Consider the following 20036-nt stretch of genomic DNA (forward strand, 5'->3'; position numbering starts at 1 on the left):
GGCAGTGGGTGACAGGCTGTTATCTTCATGTTTGCTTACGCATGAGCAGCGGCTGTCCTGGGGGGGCCTAGGCCGGTGCCCTGTGGGCGGCTTGGGCTCCTGCACGGGGACGTAGCACCCAGGATGTGCTGTGGACAGGAGTCACCGCAGGCCCTGGCCTTATCCTTGCTGGACCCAAATTAAGTGAAATCGTCCTCCTTCCCTGACCCGACCGTGTCCCAGGGTGGTGAAGGGCAGGCCAGGGTCTCAGGCCCGAACCCCTGCAGTTGCCCGCCACCCTGTGCCTTCCCCCTCCTCCTGGCAGCCTGCCCGTGAGAGAAGCCTCCATGAAAGCATAGCCGGGAACGGTAACCAGCCTCGGCCGCTGATGAGTGTGGGGTGGGCTGGGTTTCCAGGGTTTAGAGTAGCTGGAAACTCCCAGTTTTTATGTTGGATCCCCTCATTTTATTTTATTTTTTTAAGAATTTATTTATTTGTTTGACAGAGAGAGACACGGCGAGAGCAGGAACACAAGCAGGGGGAGTGGGAGAGGGAGAAGCAGGCCCCCCCCCTGTGGAGCAGGGAGCCTGATGGGGACTCGATCCCAGGACCCTGGGATCATGACCTGAGCCGAAGGCAGACGCCTAACAACTGAGCCACCCAGGCGTCCTGGATCCCCTCATTTTAAAATACTGCCTCGCGTTTGTAAGCGACAGTCTGGGTCAAACCCCATGGGACAAGGTCTTCCCCCTGGGAAGTGACGTAAAGCTGCTCCTTCCGGCCTGGGCAGAGGGGTCCTGGCCACGGCTCTGTGCACGGGGCTGCTGCAGGGCAGCATCCAGGACACCTGTCCCACCCTCTGTCGGCTGCAGCACTGGGCTCCCTGGGCCCGCCTGAGCAGCCCCCTGTCCCCAACCGCTGGTTGTCCCGTTGATGATGCCGCGGCTCGGGCTGCGCCACCACATTTGGATGTGTCCTGAGAGAAATCTGGTGCTTGCTCAGTGGAAGAGCACAGACTCCAGTGGGGACAAATACAGGCTCTTCAAACACTCCAAGGAGAGGAGTGATTTCCCTTTCCCAGGACAGGCAGGAATGTTCGAGTCCTTTAGAAAGTCATTTCCGAAATTAAATCACAGGAAGATACCTGCTGGATGCGAGATTACTTGTATTCCATTCTTGGGGCCGAGGAGCAAATGGCTACAGAATATGTTTTGAAATTTCTTTTTCCAATGAATGTGGTCAGTGAAAATACAGACTTATCAGCAGGACATGAAATCTCCTATTGCAGGATGAAGAAAATCCCATAATATAACTCAAGCCCCGTGAAGCGGGTCTGAAAGCAAATAGCAGCTTCTTGCAGGCTAAGGTGCTGATGAGGTGGAAAATGCACATCACACTTTTTGCACCCGCAAATTGCATCAGTCCGAGCATTTTTTGCAAAGAATGAAGGACTTCCTCCTTTTGGCTTTTATTGTCTGGGATCAGGGAGGCAGCGTGCATGCTGAGTCTTGGCTGCAGAGTGAGGGGCAGGTCTGCTCAGGTGTTGAATAATGCAGGTGCACACACAGCATCTTCTTCCCAGGGGCCGGACATGTGGTGAGGGAGCCCAGGACCCTTCGCTCTCAGTTGGCTCTTTGTCTTAGGGGCAGGGAGGGGAGAGACCTTGGTTCCAATGACCCCACCATCCTGGCAGCCACTTCCTGTCCTGCTTCCTCTTCTTGGGCTGGACGCTCTGTGGGCCCCATATCACCCCTCGGTTTGGGGACACCTTGGGTGCAAATGACTCCTGTTTGATGGGTGTCCTTGGGTCTTGGGTGTCCTCCACCCTGGTGGTGGGACACTGCCCCGTGACAGCAGCCCGCTCTTGCCCTGGCTCTGCTCCCTGGAAGGCAGATGGAGCCCCTGTGGGAAGGGGCAGAGGAGGGCCTGGAGACCTGCCGTCCCCCTCCCGTGGCTCAGCTGCCATTTAGCTCCTTCCACGGTTCGGGGTGGCGATGCCTTGGAGTAAGCATCCCCCAGAGTTCAGCCGCAGGGAGAAGCCCCTGCCTGCTGGCCCTGTGGTCAGGGGCCATCACCCAGCACCAGCCACCATCTCCCCGGGCCCTATGGAGAAAGCCAGGGTGGGTGGCCCGTGGTGCCTTGTGCACCTGGCCCGGGGCATGCTGGTCAGCCTGCTCCTTTCCACGAACCAGAGAGCAAGACGGGCCAGTGGGTTGGGTTTTCCTTTCCGTTGTTTTGAGTTGCTGACTTCTCAGCCGCGGGCGGTGAAGGAGCCGGGAGGGCTGCCTAATTGGCCAAGGTCAGAGCCACGGTCTCCCCTGCATCAGTATTCTGGGCACAGCTGTGCTGGAGTGCGAGTCCCTGCCTCCCACAGGCTGGGAATAAGTAGTGGGCCTCCCAACCCCCCAGCTGGCACGCTGCCCAGCGGCCAGTGAGTCTGTCAGGAGGGGTTGTGGGAAGCAGGGGACCCTGTCCGAGCCCGCCCCAGCCCCTGCAGCCCACCTGCACAGCGCCCGTCCCGAGCCTGCAGCCCTGCGCGGTGCCTGCGCCCGGCACGAGCAGGGCCAGCCCTAAGCGTCACTGTGGTCCCCTCCCCTGTCCGGCCACACAGACTCCCAATGGAGGTGACAGTGACCGTTGGCTCTCTGCCCACTCGCAGCTCACTGGCCATGCATCTGAACAGCAGCGTGCAGGGTGGTTGTCCTGCCCGTTCATGGTGGAGACGCCACAGCCCAGGGAGGCAGGCCATTCTAGCCGAGCTCAGAGCCCCTCACCTCTGGTGCATGCGCGCCGCCCCCTGCCCAGAAGCCCCAAAAGGAAGATGGAGTCAGTCACGGGGACCCTCTGCACAGTGCCCAGCACAAGCTGAGGCACGTCAGGTCACCTGGGGGCAGCCCTGGGCTCCCGTGTCGCCCCAACCCCTCCCTCTGCCTCAGGGCAAAGAGAAATGCTGGGGGAGCTGTCGGCCCCCAGCCCTCCTGCAGGCCCCACCGCTGCGCGGGCTCTGTATTCCCCACCACGGCCCCACCTGCCCCCCGCACAGCCGTGGCAGGCTCTTCCCGGGGTCTGCCTGTTGGGCGCCCACTGGATTCCTCCCATCATCCCTCCAGCCGGCGACTGGTCTCAGGCTCAGGCTCGCCCTGTCACGAGGTCATGCCGCAGGTCTCGGAGGGACCTGCAGAAGTGTGCACAACCAGTGCCTCCCAGAGTTTGTGAGAGCCCGGCCTGCGGCGCAGCCCCTGATACCTCGGGTGAGGCACAGGGACACCAGCCCAGGTGCATCCAAAACCGCTAGCTCTTTTCCTCAGTTCCTTTTCGACCGTAGTGAAATTGCGCTGATTTGCGTGAATGTTAAGTGGTTGCTTCTGCTCGCTGATCTCTCAGAGCCTCTTTCCCGTCGGGTAGGTGTGTTTGCAGAAACCAGACTTCTGGAGCGTCACTCCACGGCGGCGGTGGGATGGCAGTGGCCTTAACAGGCAGAGTGGAAGGAGGTTCTCAGTCCCTGACACGCGGCCCCATCCTGGTCTGGGGGAGGCAGCCTCACAGCCTGCACGGTGCACCAGCGGGGTGGGGTCTCCTCGGGGACCAGGCCTGACCAGACCTGCCACTTTGGGAACGAGAATGGTGCCTGAATCGCCACCCCGTCTTTGTTTTTGACTCCTTCATATGAGGGGAAAAACTCAGTAGGAACCATGCACTCTGGCAATGAGATGTTTTAATTGTATTTTAAAATAGGATTGCAATAAAGAACACTGAAGTGTGACTAACCAATGGTATTTAAGGAAGGCCCAGCACAATCAGCCGGGCAGGCCCATAAGGTCTGTCCACTCCTCGAGCCACGGCCCTCCGAGCGCACCAGAGACCGCACCCACCCGGCCCGCTCGGCAGCCTTTCCCGGGTGCAGCCCGGCCATGCAGGGAGCAAGAGGAAGGTTGCTGCTCCGTTCAGTTGATTGATCGCCATCATAGAAGCTGTGGGTTCTCCGGGGAAGAGGGAGGAAGGGAGGGAGACGCCCTGCCTGCCAGGAGGTCCCCAGGGGGCTCAGCGGACACTCCCAGAGCAGGAGGACCGTGTAGTCTTGAGCCCCCACCGCAGACGTGCTGGCGGGCTTGCTGGGGACCTCACCTCGGCTGAGAGTCCCAGGTGGGCTTTCTACTGAGCCACAGGCAGGGCGGAGGTGCACGCGGCCTCCCAATACCCCAGCAGCCCAACTTTTACCTCCCCTTGGCAGGAGGGAGGAGGGGGCACATAGCAGGTGCTCGGCAAGTGTCTGAAGAGCGAGTGGCCACAGGGCCACGGGAAAGGAAAACTGAGGAGGTGGGCAGTGTGTCCTCGGCGGGGCCAGGCCGTCCCAGGAGGCTCCGGGAGACCATCAGCTATGGAACACCCCTCCTGTGTGGGGTCTCAGAACTCATGCGCTTCCGGGTCCTTTCCCATGGCCGGGAGTCTGAAACATGGCCCCTGAGCACCTTGCCAGGATTGCAGAGAGCTGGAGGCCTGGAGACAGATCGTCGGGGGAAGGGCTGGGTTTCCGCCAGGGCCACGGGCACTGCGGCCACGGGGAAGCCAGAGCAGGAGTCGGAAGGGCCGAGTGTGATGTGTGGAAATCTGTTGCCTCTTTCTCTCTTGCTTAATTACCGGCATGGCAGTTGCAGAGTTGAAATGCGGCTTAAAAAGCCTTTGTGAGTAATTAGTGTCAAAAACACAAGATCTACAAAGCCATAAACTCACAGCTTGGTGATATTACCAAGTACTAATTAAAAAAGAAAAAAGAAAATCTCCTTCATGATCAGATTTTTAGCCTTGCCAAAGATGAAAAATAAGGCAATTTGCAGATGATACCAACGCCAAAGGGGTGAGCAGGGTGGTCGGCACAGGGACGGGATCCAGCCTCGACTCAGGGGCAGACATGGGCCTGAGAGATGGGGTCTCGTCCCCCGGCAGAACCCCGCACACAAGCAGCGGTCCCTCGTTCCGGGGGGAGGGAGGCCCAAGTCACACCCTGACAGAATGTGTCCCGGCTTCGGGTCGCCCAGCCCCTCCGAACCTCCTGCCAGCCTCTCTGCTCTGGACCCCCTCGGAGGAGGAGTGCCTCGCCGGGTGGGGGAGCCAGGGACTGTGCGAGGCCTGCCCGGGACTGAGCCATCGTATTGGCTTCTCCCAACCCAGACAGAAAGCAGTTGGCCTGGAAGCTCCAGAGCAGAATGGACTCCGGTCATCAGGATGGAGACTGCTTTAATCTCCAGCTCTCACGGCCTCGGGAGGGCAAGGGCTGGGCAGGCTTCGCGAGGACCACAGGGCTGCTCGGGCTGCGCGGCACGAACAGCAGGTTCCTGTTCCCACGACTACCAGGCTGTGCACCGCTTCGTCCGTGGCTCCCCCATCAGGGCCCGCATCTGCCACATGCCAGCAGGGTGAGCCTCAGCGTGGCCGTGGAGGTGGAACTTTCTGGAAGTCCACAGCAGCCACAGGAAGAGTGCCCGGTGTGCAGCATCATGACTGCGCCGGTGCCCGTGGGCGCCCGGGCCACCAGTCACGCTCGCTGGCTGCCTGTGAAGTGCGGGCTTCCAGGAGCAGCCCGGCCGGTGCAGGTGAGAGGCTGCAGCTCAGGCCAGTGTTAATGTCCACGGTCCAGACTGTCCTGCAGACGCGCCAGGCTCCCCCAGCCAGTGGTCGTGTGGCCGATGCAGGACCTGGAGTCCGTGCCCAGCGGTGGTGGCAGAGAGAGGCAGCTAGGGCCCAGCAGGGGAGAAGTCCCTGTGCCCACGCAGGTTGCTCTGTCGATGGCACAGGACCAAGCGCCGAGGCCCCTTAGCACCCCAGGGCCCTCAGCTGCTGGCTTACTGAGATTGACGACTCCCCTGCTGCTGACAGAAACAGACACCGTACCCCCCGGCGTGAAGACTCCGTAGCAGTTTCTCCCAAATGTCACAGGCGTGCAGAGGAGGGCCAGACTCTCGGGTGGGCACATGGTCGTCCTGCTGGGAGGAGGGACGGTGCCTCCCACAGCAGGACCGTGCGCGCTGGCTGTGCCGGGAGGGCCAGACTGGCGTCTGTGTTCCGGGACCACCCTCCCTCCACTACTCTCTTCAGATCAGGTGGTGTCCCTCTCCAGCTTTGTTCTTCAGATTTGCTTGTTCTTTGCATTTCCATATTCATTTTAGGCTCCTCTGGTCAACGTGTATAATACAAGTCTGCTAGGGTTTTGGTTAGGGTTGCACTGACCTAGGTCCATCGTAACAACACGGGGTCCAGAGAACAATTTCTCTCTGCACTGCCTTTTAGTTTTGTTATATTTATCCCTAAGTGTTTCATATTTTGATGCTATTGTAAAAGATTTGTCGCTAGTATGTCAAAGCAGTTCATTTTTTGAGTTTTGACCTCTTATTTTGCAAGCTTATTAACCTCATGTATTGGTTCTAGTAGCTTTTTAATATATTTGATTGGATTTCCTACACAGACCATGATGTTGTCTGTGAGTAAAGACAGTTGCACTTCTACCTGTCCAAACTGGATGCTTTTGTTTCTTTTTCTCACTTTATTTCCCTGGCTAAAACCTCCAGAATGATGCTGAGCAAGAGTGGTGAGCGTGAGCATCCTTGTTTGCAACCAGAGGGCGAGCGTTGGATCTCAGGCCATTGAGTCTGGTGTGAGCCTTGGATTACCCCCAGGCACCATGCCTCGCGCTGAGGAAGTTCCCTTCCGATCCTGGTGTGCTGAGAATTGTTTGGAGGAATGCATGGAGGCTTTGGTGCCTGCTTTTTCTTGCGTCTGTTGAGATAATCGTTTGGCTTTTCTTCTTCACTTTGTTAATACATGGAATTACTGTGATTGATTTTCTAATGGAAAACCAGCCTTGCCTTTCTGGGATAGACCCCACTTGGTCATGATGTGTCATCCTCTGTGTCTGTTACTGGACACACAGTGCTTACTGTTTGTTTAGGATTTTTGTATCTGTATTCCTGAGGATTACTGGTCTGTAGTTTGGTGGTTTCCTTGGAAAGTCAACTGTCTGATTTTGGTATCGTGGCAATGTCGGGCGCACAGGGGCATTGGAAAGTGTCCATCCGCATCCGTTTTCTTAGAATTTATGTCAAATTGATATTTCTTCCTTGAGTGTTTCGTGGGATTCACCAGGGACGCCACCTAGCCTTGGAGAGTTCTTCGAGAGAAGGTTTTCCATGGTGGATGCAGGAGAGTTCAGGCTATCCATCTCCTTTGTGGTGAGCTTTGGTAGTCTGTGTCTTGCAGAGAATTGGTCCAGGTTAGCTAAGTCGTCAGACTTACCAGCATGCGGTTGCTTGTCATTTTCCCTGTTGTCTTTCCGACATCTGCGGGAACCAGGGCCGTCACTCCTGTGTTCCGTGACACCGTCAAGTGTCTTCTCCCTTTTATCCCTAATTAGCGTGGCCAGAGTGTGTCAGCTTCGTTAATCTTCTCATACCACTTTGGGCTGTATTTTTTTCTGTTGTTTTTCTGCTATTTCATTGATTGCTGCTTTGGTCTTTGTTTCCTGTCTTCTCATGTTGGGTCTAATTTGCCCTTTTTATTTTAGTTTCTTTCTTTTTTTTTTTTTTAAGATTTTATTTATTTATTTGACAGAGACACAGCGAGAGAGGGAACACAAGCAGGGGGAGTGGCAGAGGGAGAAGCCGGCTTCCCGCCCAGCAGGGAGCCCGATGCGGGGCTCGATCCCAGGACCCCGGGACCATGACCTGAGCTGAAAGGTGGAAGCTAAAGTCATTGATTTGAGTGCTTTCTTCTTTTCTCATGTAGACATTTAGTGCTAAAATTTCCCCCCAAGTTCTGCTTTGGTGATTCCACAAATTCTGGTATTTTGTTCTTATCTTCATTCAGTTCAAATTACTTAGTGGTTTCCCTTTTGGTTCCTTCTTTGACCCAGAGGTTTCTTAAAAGTAGGTTACTAAGTTCCCAAATATTGTGAAAATTTCCAGATACCCTTCTGTTATTAGTTTCTGACTTAATTTCATTGTGGTCAGAGAACATACTTTGCATGACATGAATCCCTTTAAAGTCACTGAAATTTGTTTTAAGGTCCAGAATGTTGTCTATCTAGGTAAAGGTACTTGAGAATAATGTGTATTCTGCCGGAGGGTGTGCCATAAACATCAGTTACATCGAGTTCTTTGATGATATTGTCAAATCTCTTATCTTCCATCTATCAAAATCTTGCCAGTTTTCTATGTTTTCTATCAATTAAAGAGTGACAGGTGTTTATCTCTGACTGTAATTCTGGATTTGTCTGTTCCTTTTTGTATTTCTGTCATTTCTTGCTCCGTGTATAAATTAGTCCCTTCGTCATTTCGAAACGACCTTTATGCCCCGTGATACTCTTAGCTCTGAAACCTGCCGTCGGATGTCCACACAGCCGCTCCGGAGTCTGGTTCATGTGCGTACAGCTGATCTTCTCCATCCTTTTACTTTTAAGCTACTCGTGCCTCACGTTTGCAGTGTGTTTCTTACGCACCTTGCATCCGTGTCCAGTCTGCAGTCCCTGCCTTTCTGCCGGGCTCTTTGGTGCATTCACGTCTACAGCAATTCCTGCTCCGACTGGGTGTGGGTGTGTCAGCTCTGTTCTCTCTGTGCCTTGTCCTGTGTACCTCTCTCTGGCTTCCTCTGGATGAGCTGAACGCTTTGTACAAATTGTTGTATCTCTTTCTCTGTCTGTAATTCTTTGTGGTGTTGTGCGGGTTGCTACAGGATTTGCCGTACACCCTGCGGGCCCAGCTCCCGCCTTCCTGCCGAGTCTGCCCCCTGAAACACACTCGGCACACATCCAGTGAGCCTCCGGACACACCGTTAGGATTGCCGTGTGAGCGCGCAGTCGTGCTTCCGAGAGATTTAAGTGACGGCGCAGATCTTGTCATGTGTCATTCGCTGAAAGGACGAGGCCTAATCTCTTCTTTCCACGTGAGCCCATATTTTCAGCTTCCTCATCCTGAGGCCATTCTCACGTTCTGAACGACATACGGGTGGAATTCCACGTTCACTGGTTTTGGTTTTGTCGTTTTTCTGCACTTCTCAGTGCTGCTCCCCCACACGATGCCTCCGTGGGGCCCCCGTCCTTGCGCCTCTGTGGTCGTGTGCCTGGTTTCCTCTGTTTTCAGGATGTTGATTTATCAGTTACGATGTGCTTTGGTGTCATTTCCTTCACTTCCTTCTGTGCTTGGGGTTCATCGGACTTCTCGGGTCTGCCATGTTATAGTTTTCATCACGTTTCAGGTGTTTGGGGCCGTTCTTTTTCAAGGATATTTTTTCTTTTCTCGTGTGTCAGCCATCTGTCACAGAACGAGCATGGTGGCGGGTGGCTCTCGAAGGTCCACACTGCAGCCACCTTGAGTCTCCTGGGGAGGGACCGGCTCAAGCTTGCTCACATGGGTGTGGGCAATGCTCAGTTCCTCACTGGCCCTTGGCCAGAGGCCGCCTTCCGTTCCCCATCACATGGACAGCTCGTGACGTGGCAGCTTGCTTTATCAGTCTGTCATAACGTGAGTTAACGTCCAAGGTGGGCGCACACGTGCCCTGTTACACTGAGGGGAGTCAGCTCAGAGAGGTGAGGTGAGGTGGTACGGTCACACAGCGAGTCGGAGGGACAACCACAACTGGAGCTCCGGTGTCCGGCTGGGTCACTGCCGTCCCTGCTGCCAGCCAGTCTGCAGACAACTCGGTTGCCCCGTGAGCTCCACACACAGTCACTCCGCATGGCCCAGCTTGTCTGGATGGGAGAGATGAGGGGCTTCCTACAGGTTCTTGTGTGATCTGCGTCATTGTACCTGAGGGCTGCCGGGGGACACGCGGTCCAGCCCATCTGACCCAGGCTTTCCAGAACACCGGGCCTTCAGAGCCCTCCCGTGGCTCCTTACACTCGGCCCCCAGCCCCTGCAGTTCTCCCCACCTTCTCCCGTGACCGTGTCTGTGTCCCGGGACTCCCTGCACATTCCCACCCCCCCGGGGGTCCTGTCTGTGTGCAGGACCAGGAAGGAGGCCTGGGCCAGGAGTGGAGAAGCCAGGGGGAGCCTGGCCCTGCTCCCACGACCTATGATGGACGAGGCTGCTGGAAGGGACCCTGGGTCCTCATGCCCGTGGGCGCCCTCCTGCCCCTCCCTTGCAGGCTGCAGGAACAGCTGCATAAACTGGAGCACCGTAGGAAAGACGCAGCGCTGTATAAATAGAGTAATAATAATAACTGTGGGCTTGAGATGGATCTGCAACTGTGGGGGCGCCTGGCCTCGCCCTCCCTGCAAATCACGCTTGGGAGAGGTCGCCCCTCGCCGGGCGGTAATTCCAGCAACGCCGGTATAATTAGAACGTGCAGCATTGAGACGTTTTCTCGGCATAATTAAGCAAAAGGATAATTGGGCGAGCTGTTTCCCTGCGTGCTGGACATGCTCTTTGCCGGCACGTTCTTTGGAACTTCATGCTGGGACAGCCTCCTCAGCATTCTGTCCAGCTCGTCCTGACCCACTTGCCACCGTGTCTCTCTGCCTGTTGGCTCACGTGGCAGCGTCTGCCCAGGCCTGCCCACGTAGGCAGTCCCGAGGAGAACAGCCGTGCACCGGAGCCGGGGGCCTGCAGGGCGTTCTGGGGGCCCCCTGGGCGGCAGCGGCGGGAAGGGCCTGCACACCCAGCCTGGGCTCCAGGGTGCGGGGGCAGTCGCAGTGGACAGGGAGGAAGACCATGCCCACGGGGTGGCCAGTGGCCTGGAGGGGCCGGGCGTCGGGGTCGGGGGCTGGGACAGTCTTTTAGGCAGTAGGAGCAGCTGTGTGTAGGCGGAAAACTGTCGTAGTGGCCAGCATGGACGAGGCATCCCGCCTCCCCACGCAGAGCACAGGTGGGCCAGGCAGTGCGGCGACTGGTACCATGCCCCGCGGCCTCGCGGCCCAGGGCACCTCGGGGCAGGGAGCATCTGGCCTCCACGCGTGCCCACAGGCGGGGTGCTTGGACGGGGGGCAGCCAGGTGCCCCTCCAGGGCCGAGCTCACGCTCTCCCTACAGACCAGCAGGCGGTGACAGGCGCCGTGGCAGGTGTCCCCACCACAGCTGGGTCTCACACACGCCCCGGGCCCCAGCGGGCTGGTGAGCCCACACACGTGCACATGTCTGGCAGGGACGGTGTGTTGCTTATTCACCTGTTCTCAGAACTCCTCAGTTCCCATAGATGTAATTTAGACAGGACTTCTTCTGATTACAGATAAAATGTGCAGTCACAGAAAAATCTGGGAAGTGCAGAAAACCATAAGGGGCCACGTTTCATCTGCACTCTCTGAGCTAACCACGGTTACGTTTCATTGTTTATGTGCCCTTTCTCTGGGTGTGAGTGTAAACAAGGGTGAGCTTGATCCACCGCAGTGCACGCTCGCAGGGCTTTCTCCAGCACGGAAGTTCAAGGTGGTTTCCTGACAACGTGGTGAAGCCGCTCTCCCCAGATCACCCGTGAGCACATGACAGCTCTGGGGATGTGTCAGAGTCTCAGCTTGAGAAACCCAGATTCTCCTGTGGAGCGGGGAGCGCTTTGGTATTCTCACAGCCTGATCAGTGAGACTCTCCCCCAGCGGCTCTGAGAGCAGGTGTGTGCATGCAGCCCAGGTGCACGGGCCCGGTCCCCGGCGGGGGAGGCCCATCCTCTCACGGTGGAAGACCCGTCCCCGTGGACTGGGCTCCAGCGGGTCTCCACTGGGTGCGTCCCCTTGAGCCAGGAGCTCTCACACACCCTAGCTCTTTGTCTCCTCAGCCACGCCCGGCATGCACGCAGGACCCGAGGTTTGCCAGAGCGCCCAGGGTCGCACGGCTTCCAGGTGTGAAGCCACGGTCAGAAGCTAGGTCTGACCAAGCGCAGGGCCCGGATGTTGGACCTCTGCCCCTGGGCCGGCACCCAGAGGAGGCTGCCCAGGTGGAGGGGTCAGCAGAGAGGTGTTGGGCAGGAAGCGTCTGAGTGTGGGGACGCTGTTTACCCACCAAGGCCCGGGGTGCACGTGAGTGGCGGCGGGGAGGGGTGCGGGCAGGAGCACAGAGCACTCTCGGTGCACGCTGGCCCATGGTGCCCGCCCTGCGTTGTCCCCGCATGGCCCCCCACCCCCACTGAAGTGGGCAGCACACAGCCGTTCCCAGGCTCCTATGCCTCCCCACCCCCTCCCCACAGGACGGCCCCCGGGGGCAGCGCCGAGGACAGGGCCGACGTGGGAACGGCCAGGTTTCATGGCAAGCAGGGCCACCTGGAGCTGTGTCCAGTGAGGTGCCTCCTGCCCACAGATCTGAACATGAGTCTTCATGCCGCTGACCACAGCCACCAATGAGCCTGCCTCCCCCGGGCCTTGCAGCCACGAGCTTCCACCTAGAGCCAGTGGGGGAGCAGAGAGCTGGCCTCCGGGCACCTGAGCGCACGTGGGCGAGGTGAGGCCGCAGGGCCGCGTGGGGCGGCTGTCCGTGCCTCACCCACTGCGCTCCCTCCGTGGGACGGCTCTGGGGTGGATTGGGGTTGTTTGTGCGGCTGTCTTTCGGGGAGCTCTGTGGTGTCACTGATGGGCCTGTGCCGCCCCCAGAACCAGGACCACGTCGTCCACTCTGCAGGCTGGCTGCCGGCGCCGCTCCCAGCCTGCTGAGGGTTTTCGCCGGGAGGGGCTTTCCTGGGGCCCCTCCCCGGCCGTTGTCCTGGTGGCTCACCCTGGCTGGTTCTCCAGTGTCGCGCCAGCCTTACGCAGAAATGAGGTGCCCTTGGTCTGGGTGTAGTAATCTGTTATACGTTGCCGGATTAGATTGGCTGAACTCTGTTGAGGGTTTTTGCACCTTCTGGACTTTGCATCTCTGCCGTGCGTGTTGGTATCGGGTGAAAATGCTTCTGCCCAGGGAAGTGTTCCCTCTGCTCTGTTTTCTGGAAGGGATTGTGTAAAACGGGTATTAATTCTCGTTTGAATATCTGATAACATTCTCCAGTGAAACATCTGGGGCTGGAGATTTGTTTCTGAGGAGCTTCTTAATTACGAATTTGGTCTCCCTAATGGCTATAGGACTACTCAGGTTATATCTACTTCATCTTGACTGAGCTTTGCTGCTCCATGGTTTTCAAGGGATTGCTCCGTGCCCAGCTGTCAGATTTATGGGCATAAACTTTTTTTGTAGTGTTTTCTTATTATTTTTGTAACAGCTCCAGGATCTCATTTCTGATATTGGCAACTTTTGTTTTTTCCTATCTCTGTCAGGTTTTTTGTTTGTTTGTTTGTTTGTTTGTTTGTTTTTTGCTGCTTTTCAAAGGACCAGCCAGCCTCTCGTTTCAGTAATTCTCTCCTGTTTTCATTTCTGTTTATTCCCCTTGATCTGGACCCTTCCCTTGTTTCTCTGGTCTCTCAAGGTAGAGCCTCAACGCTTGGCAGGGCCACCCCTCCTCTCTAGCAGGGCACCCAGCGTTCCCTGTCCCCCGTGGCTCTGCCCGGTGCACCCCGCAAGTGCGTTTCATCACACTCGACCCACAGGTCATGGAAGTGTGCCGCATGACCTCTCGTGTCTCTCTGTGGTTCCTGAGTCACTGTGATGTGTGCCGCCGTCTGTTTTCAGACCCGAGATGCTCCAGGCCGTCTTGCGTTTCTCCAGGAGGTGATGGACCCTTGTCATGATGAGGCGCAATGCTACCGTCTGGCAGAAACGAGACTCAGCTCCCCGTGTCCGGAGAGAGTAGCATTTCCGCTCCCTGTTTTATAATTCTGCTGCATTGTGCACGTCTCGTCTGTTCAGATCAGGACTTGAGGGCCCACACCTTGCGGTGGGTTAATCTCTGGATTCCTCCTGTTTCTTCACTTAGAGGATTGTCTTCAGTGCTCTCACAAAAGGTGATCTTGCACTTGGTGGGCATCCCCTCATGCTTATGCATGCAAGCCTCACCACCCCCTGCAGTTGGGGGGCTCGGGAGGGGACCGCCGATGGGGAGCTCTTGTCTCTGCTTTCGGGCGGCAGTCCCTACTCAGGGCATCTCACGAGAGGAGTGTCACAAAGCACCTGCCGGCTGGGACGCCGCAGGCTTGAGGGGCGGCCAGATGCATTTAATAAGCCCCCTTGGAGCCAGGCATTGTGTAAGCACTGCACACTTTTAACGCCGACCTGCAGCGGCAGAGCCCCCCTGCCCGCAATGCCCCCGGCGCCCCTGCACTGGCCCCTCTCCACGATGCACGCCGCGGCAGGCAGACCTACTCACGGAGGTCTGGGCCAAACCCTTCGAGGGAGGCCCGGCTCTCCCGTCAGAGGGAGAAGGAGGCCCCGAGGCGAGGCCTGGCTGAAGTCTGGGCCACCGGAGCGCCTGACGGCCAGCCGGTGGGCAGTGCAGGCCTCGTTATGGCACCCGCCAGCCACACTGCAGCCTGTCGCTCCCAGACACTGGGGCAGAGGAGGCAAAGACCAGCCATCAGCCCATAAGTATTTCCAGTCACAGCCACACACGTCTTACTGGGCAATTTGCTTCTTAAAAAATTGCTCTCTAATTTTAAGTGAACAGCCCCTAATTAGAGTGATTTACAAGGTACCTGGGGACCGAGTGGTATTTGAACACGGAGGAGCCTAGCAGAGATTGATCAGCACTGCGTAATTCAGGGGCACGTTCTGGCAGCCACACGATGTCTACACCGTCTCCGGGCGAGGACCCGGCCCCGGCCCCTCCGACAACGGTACCGGCAGGCGTGGCCAGTGGCGGCTGGCCGGTCGCAAACCCTCAGCTTTGCCTTGATGTGGGTTGAGATGAGAACGTGGCCCTGGTCACGCCTCCTTCCAGCTCGCCCCCAGCCCGGTGTCGCCGTGTCCGTGGTGTCCTGGAGCCCCACGGGGCCCGGCACAGCACCGGTATCTCCCGAATGCTGGGCCTGTGGACCGAGGCATCCGGGATGGACCTCACACTGGCTCGTCTTCAGTTGTGCTGTTCCTCGAGACAGGGCTTCGGGGCTGGAGCCGTGAGGGACGTGTGATGCGTGTAAACAAAGCACGGTTGGGGGCCCCATAGCCCACGGGGATCTGGGGAGGCACGCAGAGAACGCCGTTCTTATGCCCGAGCTGCCGGAAGACCCCCTCCCATCCCAGGTGGGCAAGGGTCCTGGCCAGGGCCCCAGTGCAGTGGGCAGGGGTCCCCAATTTAGGGGATGGCTCTCCCTCAGCCGCCGAGCCAGGAGCGCACGTGGCCTCCCTCACCGCCCCCCTGCCCTGCGTTGGCTTCTCCCCCCGACAGCTGCAGAGAATCAGCCCCTCTGACATTTAGGGGAAGAAATTCAGAATTGAGCAGAAGGCAGAAATGAAAGGATTTTCTTGGTAAAAGGTCAGAGTGGTTTCTCTTACTTTTGTTTAAAAATGGTTTGTGTTGAACTATGACAGGGCTAAATGTAGGAGCGGACGAGGGAACAGGGTCGGCTGCTCGGGGAGGGGTGGGCGCCCTAGGGAGGCGGCAGGGGAGCGTCTGGGCTGCGAACCAGGCAGGGAGCCGGGCAGCGCCGGCACCACGAGCTCTAACAGCTGCTCGGGGCTCGCGGGGCGCGCCGTCGGAGGAGACACCAGGCACAGCCGGCTCCGGCTCTGGGGTCGCAGAGGGCGCCCGCCTGCCCTTCGGGGGCAGCTCCGGGCCTGGAACACGGGGGTCCACACCTGCCAGGCTGGGCTGGGCCTGAGGCCCACGGTGTGCAGGGGTGAGCGGGCAGCCTGCTGCAGCTGCAGGAGGAGGGTGGCATCCGTGTATCTGCTGCGTCCCAAGCTAATGCTGGGGCTTCTCCGCACCACGCAGGGGACCCGCACCCCCACGGCCCAGCCCCTGGCAGCCACTGACCCACCCTCCACCCCATGCCCTTGCCGTTCTGCTTGCTCTGGATCAGTGACCACATGCGAGCGCGATGGTCTGTGCTTAGCACGTGTTCGAGGCGCATCTGTGGCGGTGGAGGTCAGAGCCTCATTCTTTTGGTGGCCGAGTCCTGTCCCGTTGGAGGCACCCCACATTTCATCACCTCTCCTCCGCTGACGGTGTTCCCACTTGGCTCTTAGAAATGGGAGCGCTCATGGCCGGGCATCTGTGTGGACCGAGGCACAAGTCCTCACTGTGCACCCAGGGCCGCACCTGCCAGGTCGTGTGTGTAACCAGGAGGAGCCGTCAGAACGTTCTGCCCGGTGGGGGCGCCACTTCCATCTCAGCAGCCGTGCACAGGCCCTGCCGCTCCGCGGCCTCACCAGCACCGCTGCCCGCCGTGGACCGTGGCCGTCCTCGTGGACCGTGGCCGCCCTCATGGCTGCGGTTTCGACTTGCCCTTCCCTGCATGCTGGTGATGCCGCGCGGGGTTTCCCATGCTCATCAGACACCTGCGCGTGTTCTCTGGACAAACACCCGTTCGGATCATTTGCCTGCGTTGTAATTGGGGCGTTCGTCGCGCAGAGGCCGTGGACGTGGACCCCGTGAGCCGCGCGGGCTGAGAGTGAGTGTCCTGCAGGCGGGAGCAGCGAGCCACCGCCTACCACAGCCACACCAACAGCCGCGCGGGCCCCGGGCCAGCCCCGGACAGGAGCCGGCGGTCATCAGCTCTCTGTGCGCCGAGAGTCTTTGTACAGCAGGTGCCCCTGGAGGCAGCACCAGGAAGCGGGCAGGTTGGGTCCCTGCGGAGAAGCCTTTCCTGGTGAGAGTTGTCCAGGAAGGGGGGTCCTCCGTCATCAGGAGTGGGGACTCTCCAGACGGGTTCAGCGTGGTCCCCAGCCCGCCCTTGAGCTGACCAGGTTGCATGTGCAGAGTGGGAGGGAAGTTGGTTTTGGGGGGGTACTGACCCTCAGTGACCCCACTCAGCTCCCTAAGCTGCCCCGCCAGTGCCACCCACCTCGCTGAATGGCGTTCAAGGGCCACAGGCTTCTGTCTTGCAAACACCCCCGTCTTCCCTGGCCCATGCCCCCAGCTCACCCGGCAGGCAAGAGCCCTGAATGCTCCCCCACCCCTGCTGGGGACGTTCCCAGGGGCCAGCATGGGCCCCAGGCGTTCCTACTCACCTGGCTCAGCCCCCTGGCAGGTGAGGCCCACGTCAGGGCGGGCAGGGTGCAGTCCGGGCTCAGGCAGCCTCCCCTTGCTTCTGGGAGTCTCCCAGGCACTGTGAGCCCCATGCCTAAGTGCTCAGGCACCCTCGGGCCTCGTCTGCGCCCCCAGCTCGGAACCCCTGGCTGTCCTCCACCCCCCCCCCAGGAGCACCTGGCCCTGTGGCCCAGGCCTGGCTCTGGCCAGACCTGCCTTGCGACCCAGGGTGAGCCCCAGCTCTCGGGACCTTGGTCTCCCCACTTGCACATGAGGGGACAGCCAGCTGGTTTTGGGGAGCCCTGCCCTGGGTCCCACACAGTGCTTGGAGCTGAGGCATTTGGAGGTTCGTCTCCGTCACCGTGGGGTAGACTCGTCTTCCTCCACGGCCTCCCCGGGCCCTGAAGCCGGGACCACACCCCCGCTTTGTGCTCTCTGGGACTGCCCAGCCCCCCGGCACCCCACAGCCATTTCCTGCAGGCCAGCAGAACTCCAGATTCCTGCTCCCTCACTGCACAGACAGGGAAACTGAGACCCAGAGGGACATTTTCAGCAAGGCCTACTGAGCGGGGTTAGCTTCCCAGCTGTCAGTGGGAACCCCCTCCTTTCCATGGCCAACGGGGTGTGACGGGGAAGAAATGGGATGTGTATCAGCCCCGTGCCCCGCCTGGATGGCAGCCACCTCCGGGGCGGGAGATGTCGGAGCCCCCACCCCAGGGCGCCTCGCAGCCTTCCAGCGCTGTTGGGGAGCGTGCAGGCCTCCGTCCTCGTGGCGGCTGGGGTCTGAGAATGGGGAAGGCTGGACAGGCCAACCAGGAGGAGCTGTGTTTTAGATTCCAGAAACGTGGGTGAGATCCCCCGCCCGCTGGGAAGGGGAGACGCCCGGCCTCGCTGGGCATGGGGGCAGTGCCGCGCCTGTCTGGCCCCCACCCGCACCGACCCTCCAGGGGCAACTTGGCCCAGCGCTCGTGGGACAGGGTCTCCGCGCTCCCCCTGGGGGGAGGGGATGGGGCACCCCCAGGCCACCACCACGCTGAACGCTGTCCTCCCTGTCTCCTGCCCACCTCGCAGGCCACGGGACCCTCGGGTGCCAAGATGCAGCTGCTGGAGACGGCGTTCTCACACTCAGTGCGGGAGCTCATCGAGCTGCACCTGCTGCGCCAGGACAGCATCCCGGCCTTCCTCAGCGCCCTCACCCTCGACCTCTTCAGCCGCCAGACCGTGGCCTAGCCTGCAGCCGTGGGCCCCAGTGGCTGCCGCACCTGAGCTCCACGGTGCACGTGCGCAGCCGCCCCCACGCATCCGGCCCGGGCCGCACACTGCCCACCTGCCCGGGACCCCTGTGAGCGCACCCGGAGCCAGCGGGGACCGAGCCGCCCCAGGGGCCGAGCTGCCCGGGGTCCACCCGCTCTGCAGTGCAGGGGCCCCGCCCTCCTCCTTCCCCAGGATGTGCAGTGCTGCTGCTCTGGCCAGAGGCCTGGGGGCCGAGCCATCCCAGCCCACTTCTGGTCCCCGCCCCAGCGTGGGCCCCCACCCACGCACCGCTCAAACCCAGCCATGTTGGGGGGCTGCCAGCCGACGTCCCTGCTCCCCCTGAAATAAATTTTGCTCCTTGGCCACCCTGCTCGGCTCGCTGTGTGTGTCTGAGCTGACAGGCTTGCTCTGCCGACCCTCCATTTGGCCCCAGGGCAGCCCCTGGACACCAGGGGACAGTGGGTGGTGGCCCAGGGGCCACCATTGCTAGCAAAGGAAAGGGAGGAGGGGCTCAGGTGGAGCAGAGAGGCGAAGGCCCCTCCCCAACTCCAGACTCGGGTCACCCGCCTGCCAAATGGGCCGGTCTGTGGCCTCGGATGCCGGCCAGGGAGGCGGCTCCGAGCACCCCCACATAAGTGCTGGTGGCAAGGACTGGCTGGGCCTGTCATGGGGGTGGGGGTCTCCCAAAACCCCAGGCCCCATGGGAGAGACGAGCGGTTCCACAGTCCCACCCTCCTTGGTTTGGTGCCCTCGGGACGAGCAGCGTGCCCACACCTGGGCGCCCAGGGCTGAGGTTCCTGCAGGCCAGGCTGGGAGCACGGGGATGGGGGCTGCCTGCATGGGAAGGGGCCCACATTGCACGTGCAGGAGGGACTTCAGCCTCTGTGCTCATAGCTCGGGGCCTGCTGACCGGGGGCCTATGAGCTTGGGGGGGCCTGGGGTGGTGGTCTGCCCCTCCTCCCCCAGCACGGGAGGTTGGGGGGACAGAAGACGGATTCCCTGGTGTGGGAGGCCGGAGCCCCACCTCATTGACATGCACAGCTCCGCACGCCAGGCCTGTCACCAGTCATGGGGAAAATGGGTCCTGACATCAGCCGCCCCATGCGTCTGCCTCGGTGGCGCCGGCCCATGGCCGGGCAGCCTCACCATGGGCGCGGAGATCACGTCATGCAGTGAGCCTGCTATCTGAGCCCGGCACAGGTGGGGGGAGCAGTTCAGCGAGCCGGCTCTGCCAACAGTGGGTCCCGAGGCTACTGGCGGTGGGGGGTGGGGCCGGACTAGGTCCACCTGCTCCCTAGAGCCCAGGGAGAGCATGCCCTGCATGTCACCTCCAGGCGCACACCCTGGGGGGGCTCCGGCTACAGCCCCCGCACCCTGACCCCCAACCCCCACATCCTCGAGCCCCCATGCCCAGCAAAGCTCAATGAGGCTGGGCCCGTTCAGCTCTGGAGCTTGGACCGTGGACTTGTGCCCCAGACAGAGACACGGCCTGGCCAGGCCCCAGGGTCACCACCAAGGTCAGCTGCAGGGCCACCAGGCTCTCCTGCTAAGACCCCGAGTCCCCTGGCGCCTTTGATCTCAGTATGGCCGGGGTCGGGGGGACCTTTGCTGTTTCTACTCCGCAGATGAGAAAACAGGCCTGGTGCGGTCAAGTGGCTTCCAGGGCCGTGAGCCAGTCGGCACGGGGACTCTGGCCCAGTGCGGGGCGGGCTTTCTGCCCTCCACAGCCTGAGGTGAGCTCAGGGGTCCCAGCACCAGGTGCTGCGAGCCCCCAGCGTGCT

General features: G+C 59.9%; 1 protein-coding gene across 6 annotated transcripts in view; it reads left to right on the forward strand.

The window, feature by feature from the left end:
* The window catches only part of MAD1L1 (mitotic arrest deficient 1 like 1), a 322064-nt gene extending 303441 nt beyond the window's left edge, over positions 1-18623 (forward strand). For all 6 annotated transcript variants that reach the window (XM_025863714.2, XM_073886395.1, XM_025863712.2 and 3 more), the window contains one exon: positions 18073-18623. In XM_025863714.2, coding sequence (XP_025719499.1) covers positions 18073-18231 — 159 coding nt within the window. In that variant the 3' untranslated portion in view covers positions 18232-18623. The remainder of the gene's footprint in view (positions 1-18072) is intronic.
* The last annotated feature ends 1413 nt before the right edge of the window (positions 18624-20036 follow it).

The sequence above is a fragment of the Callorhinus ursinus genome, unplaced genomic scaffold (genome assembly GCF_003265705.2).
Source record: "Callorhinus ursinus isolate GAN/ISIS: 27379988/994484 unplaced genomic scaffold, GSC_fseal_2.0 scaffold70, whole genome shotgun sequence".
In the NCBI taxonomy this organism is placed as follows: Eukaryota; Metazoa; Chordata; class Mammalia; order Carnivora; family Otariidae; genus Callorhinus; species Callorhinus ursinus.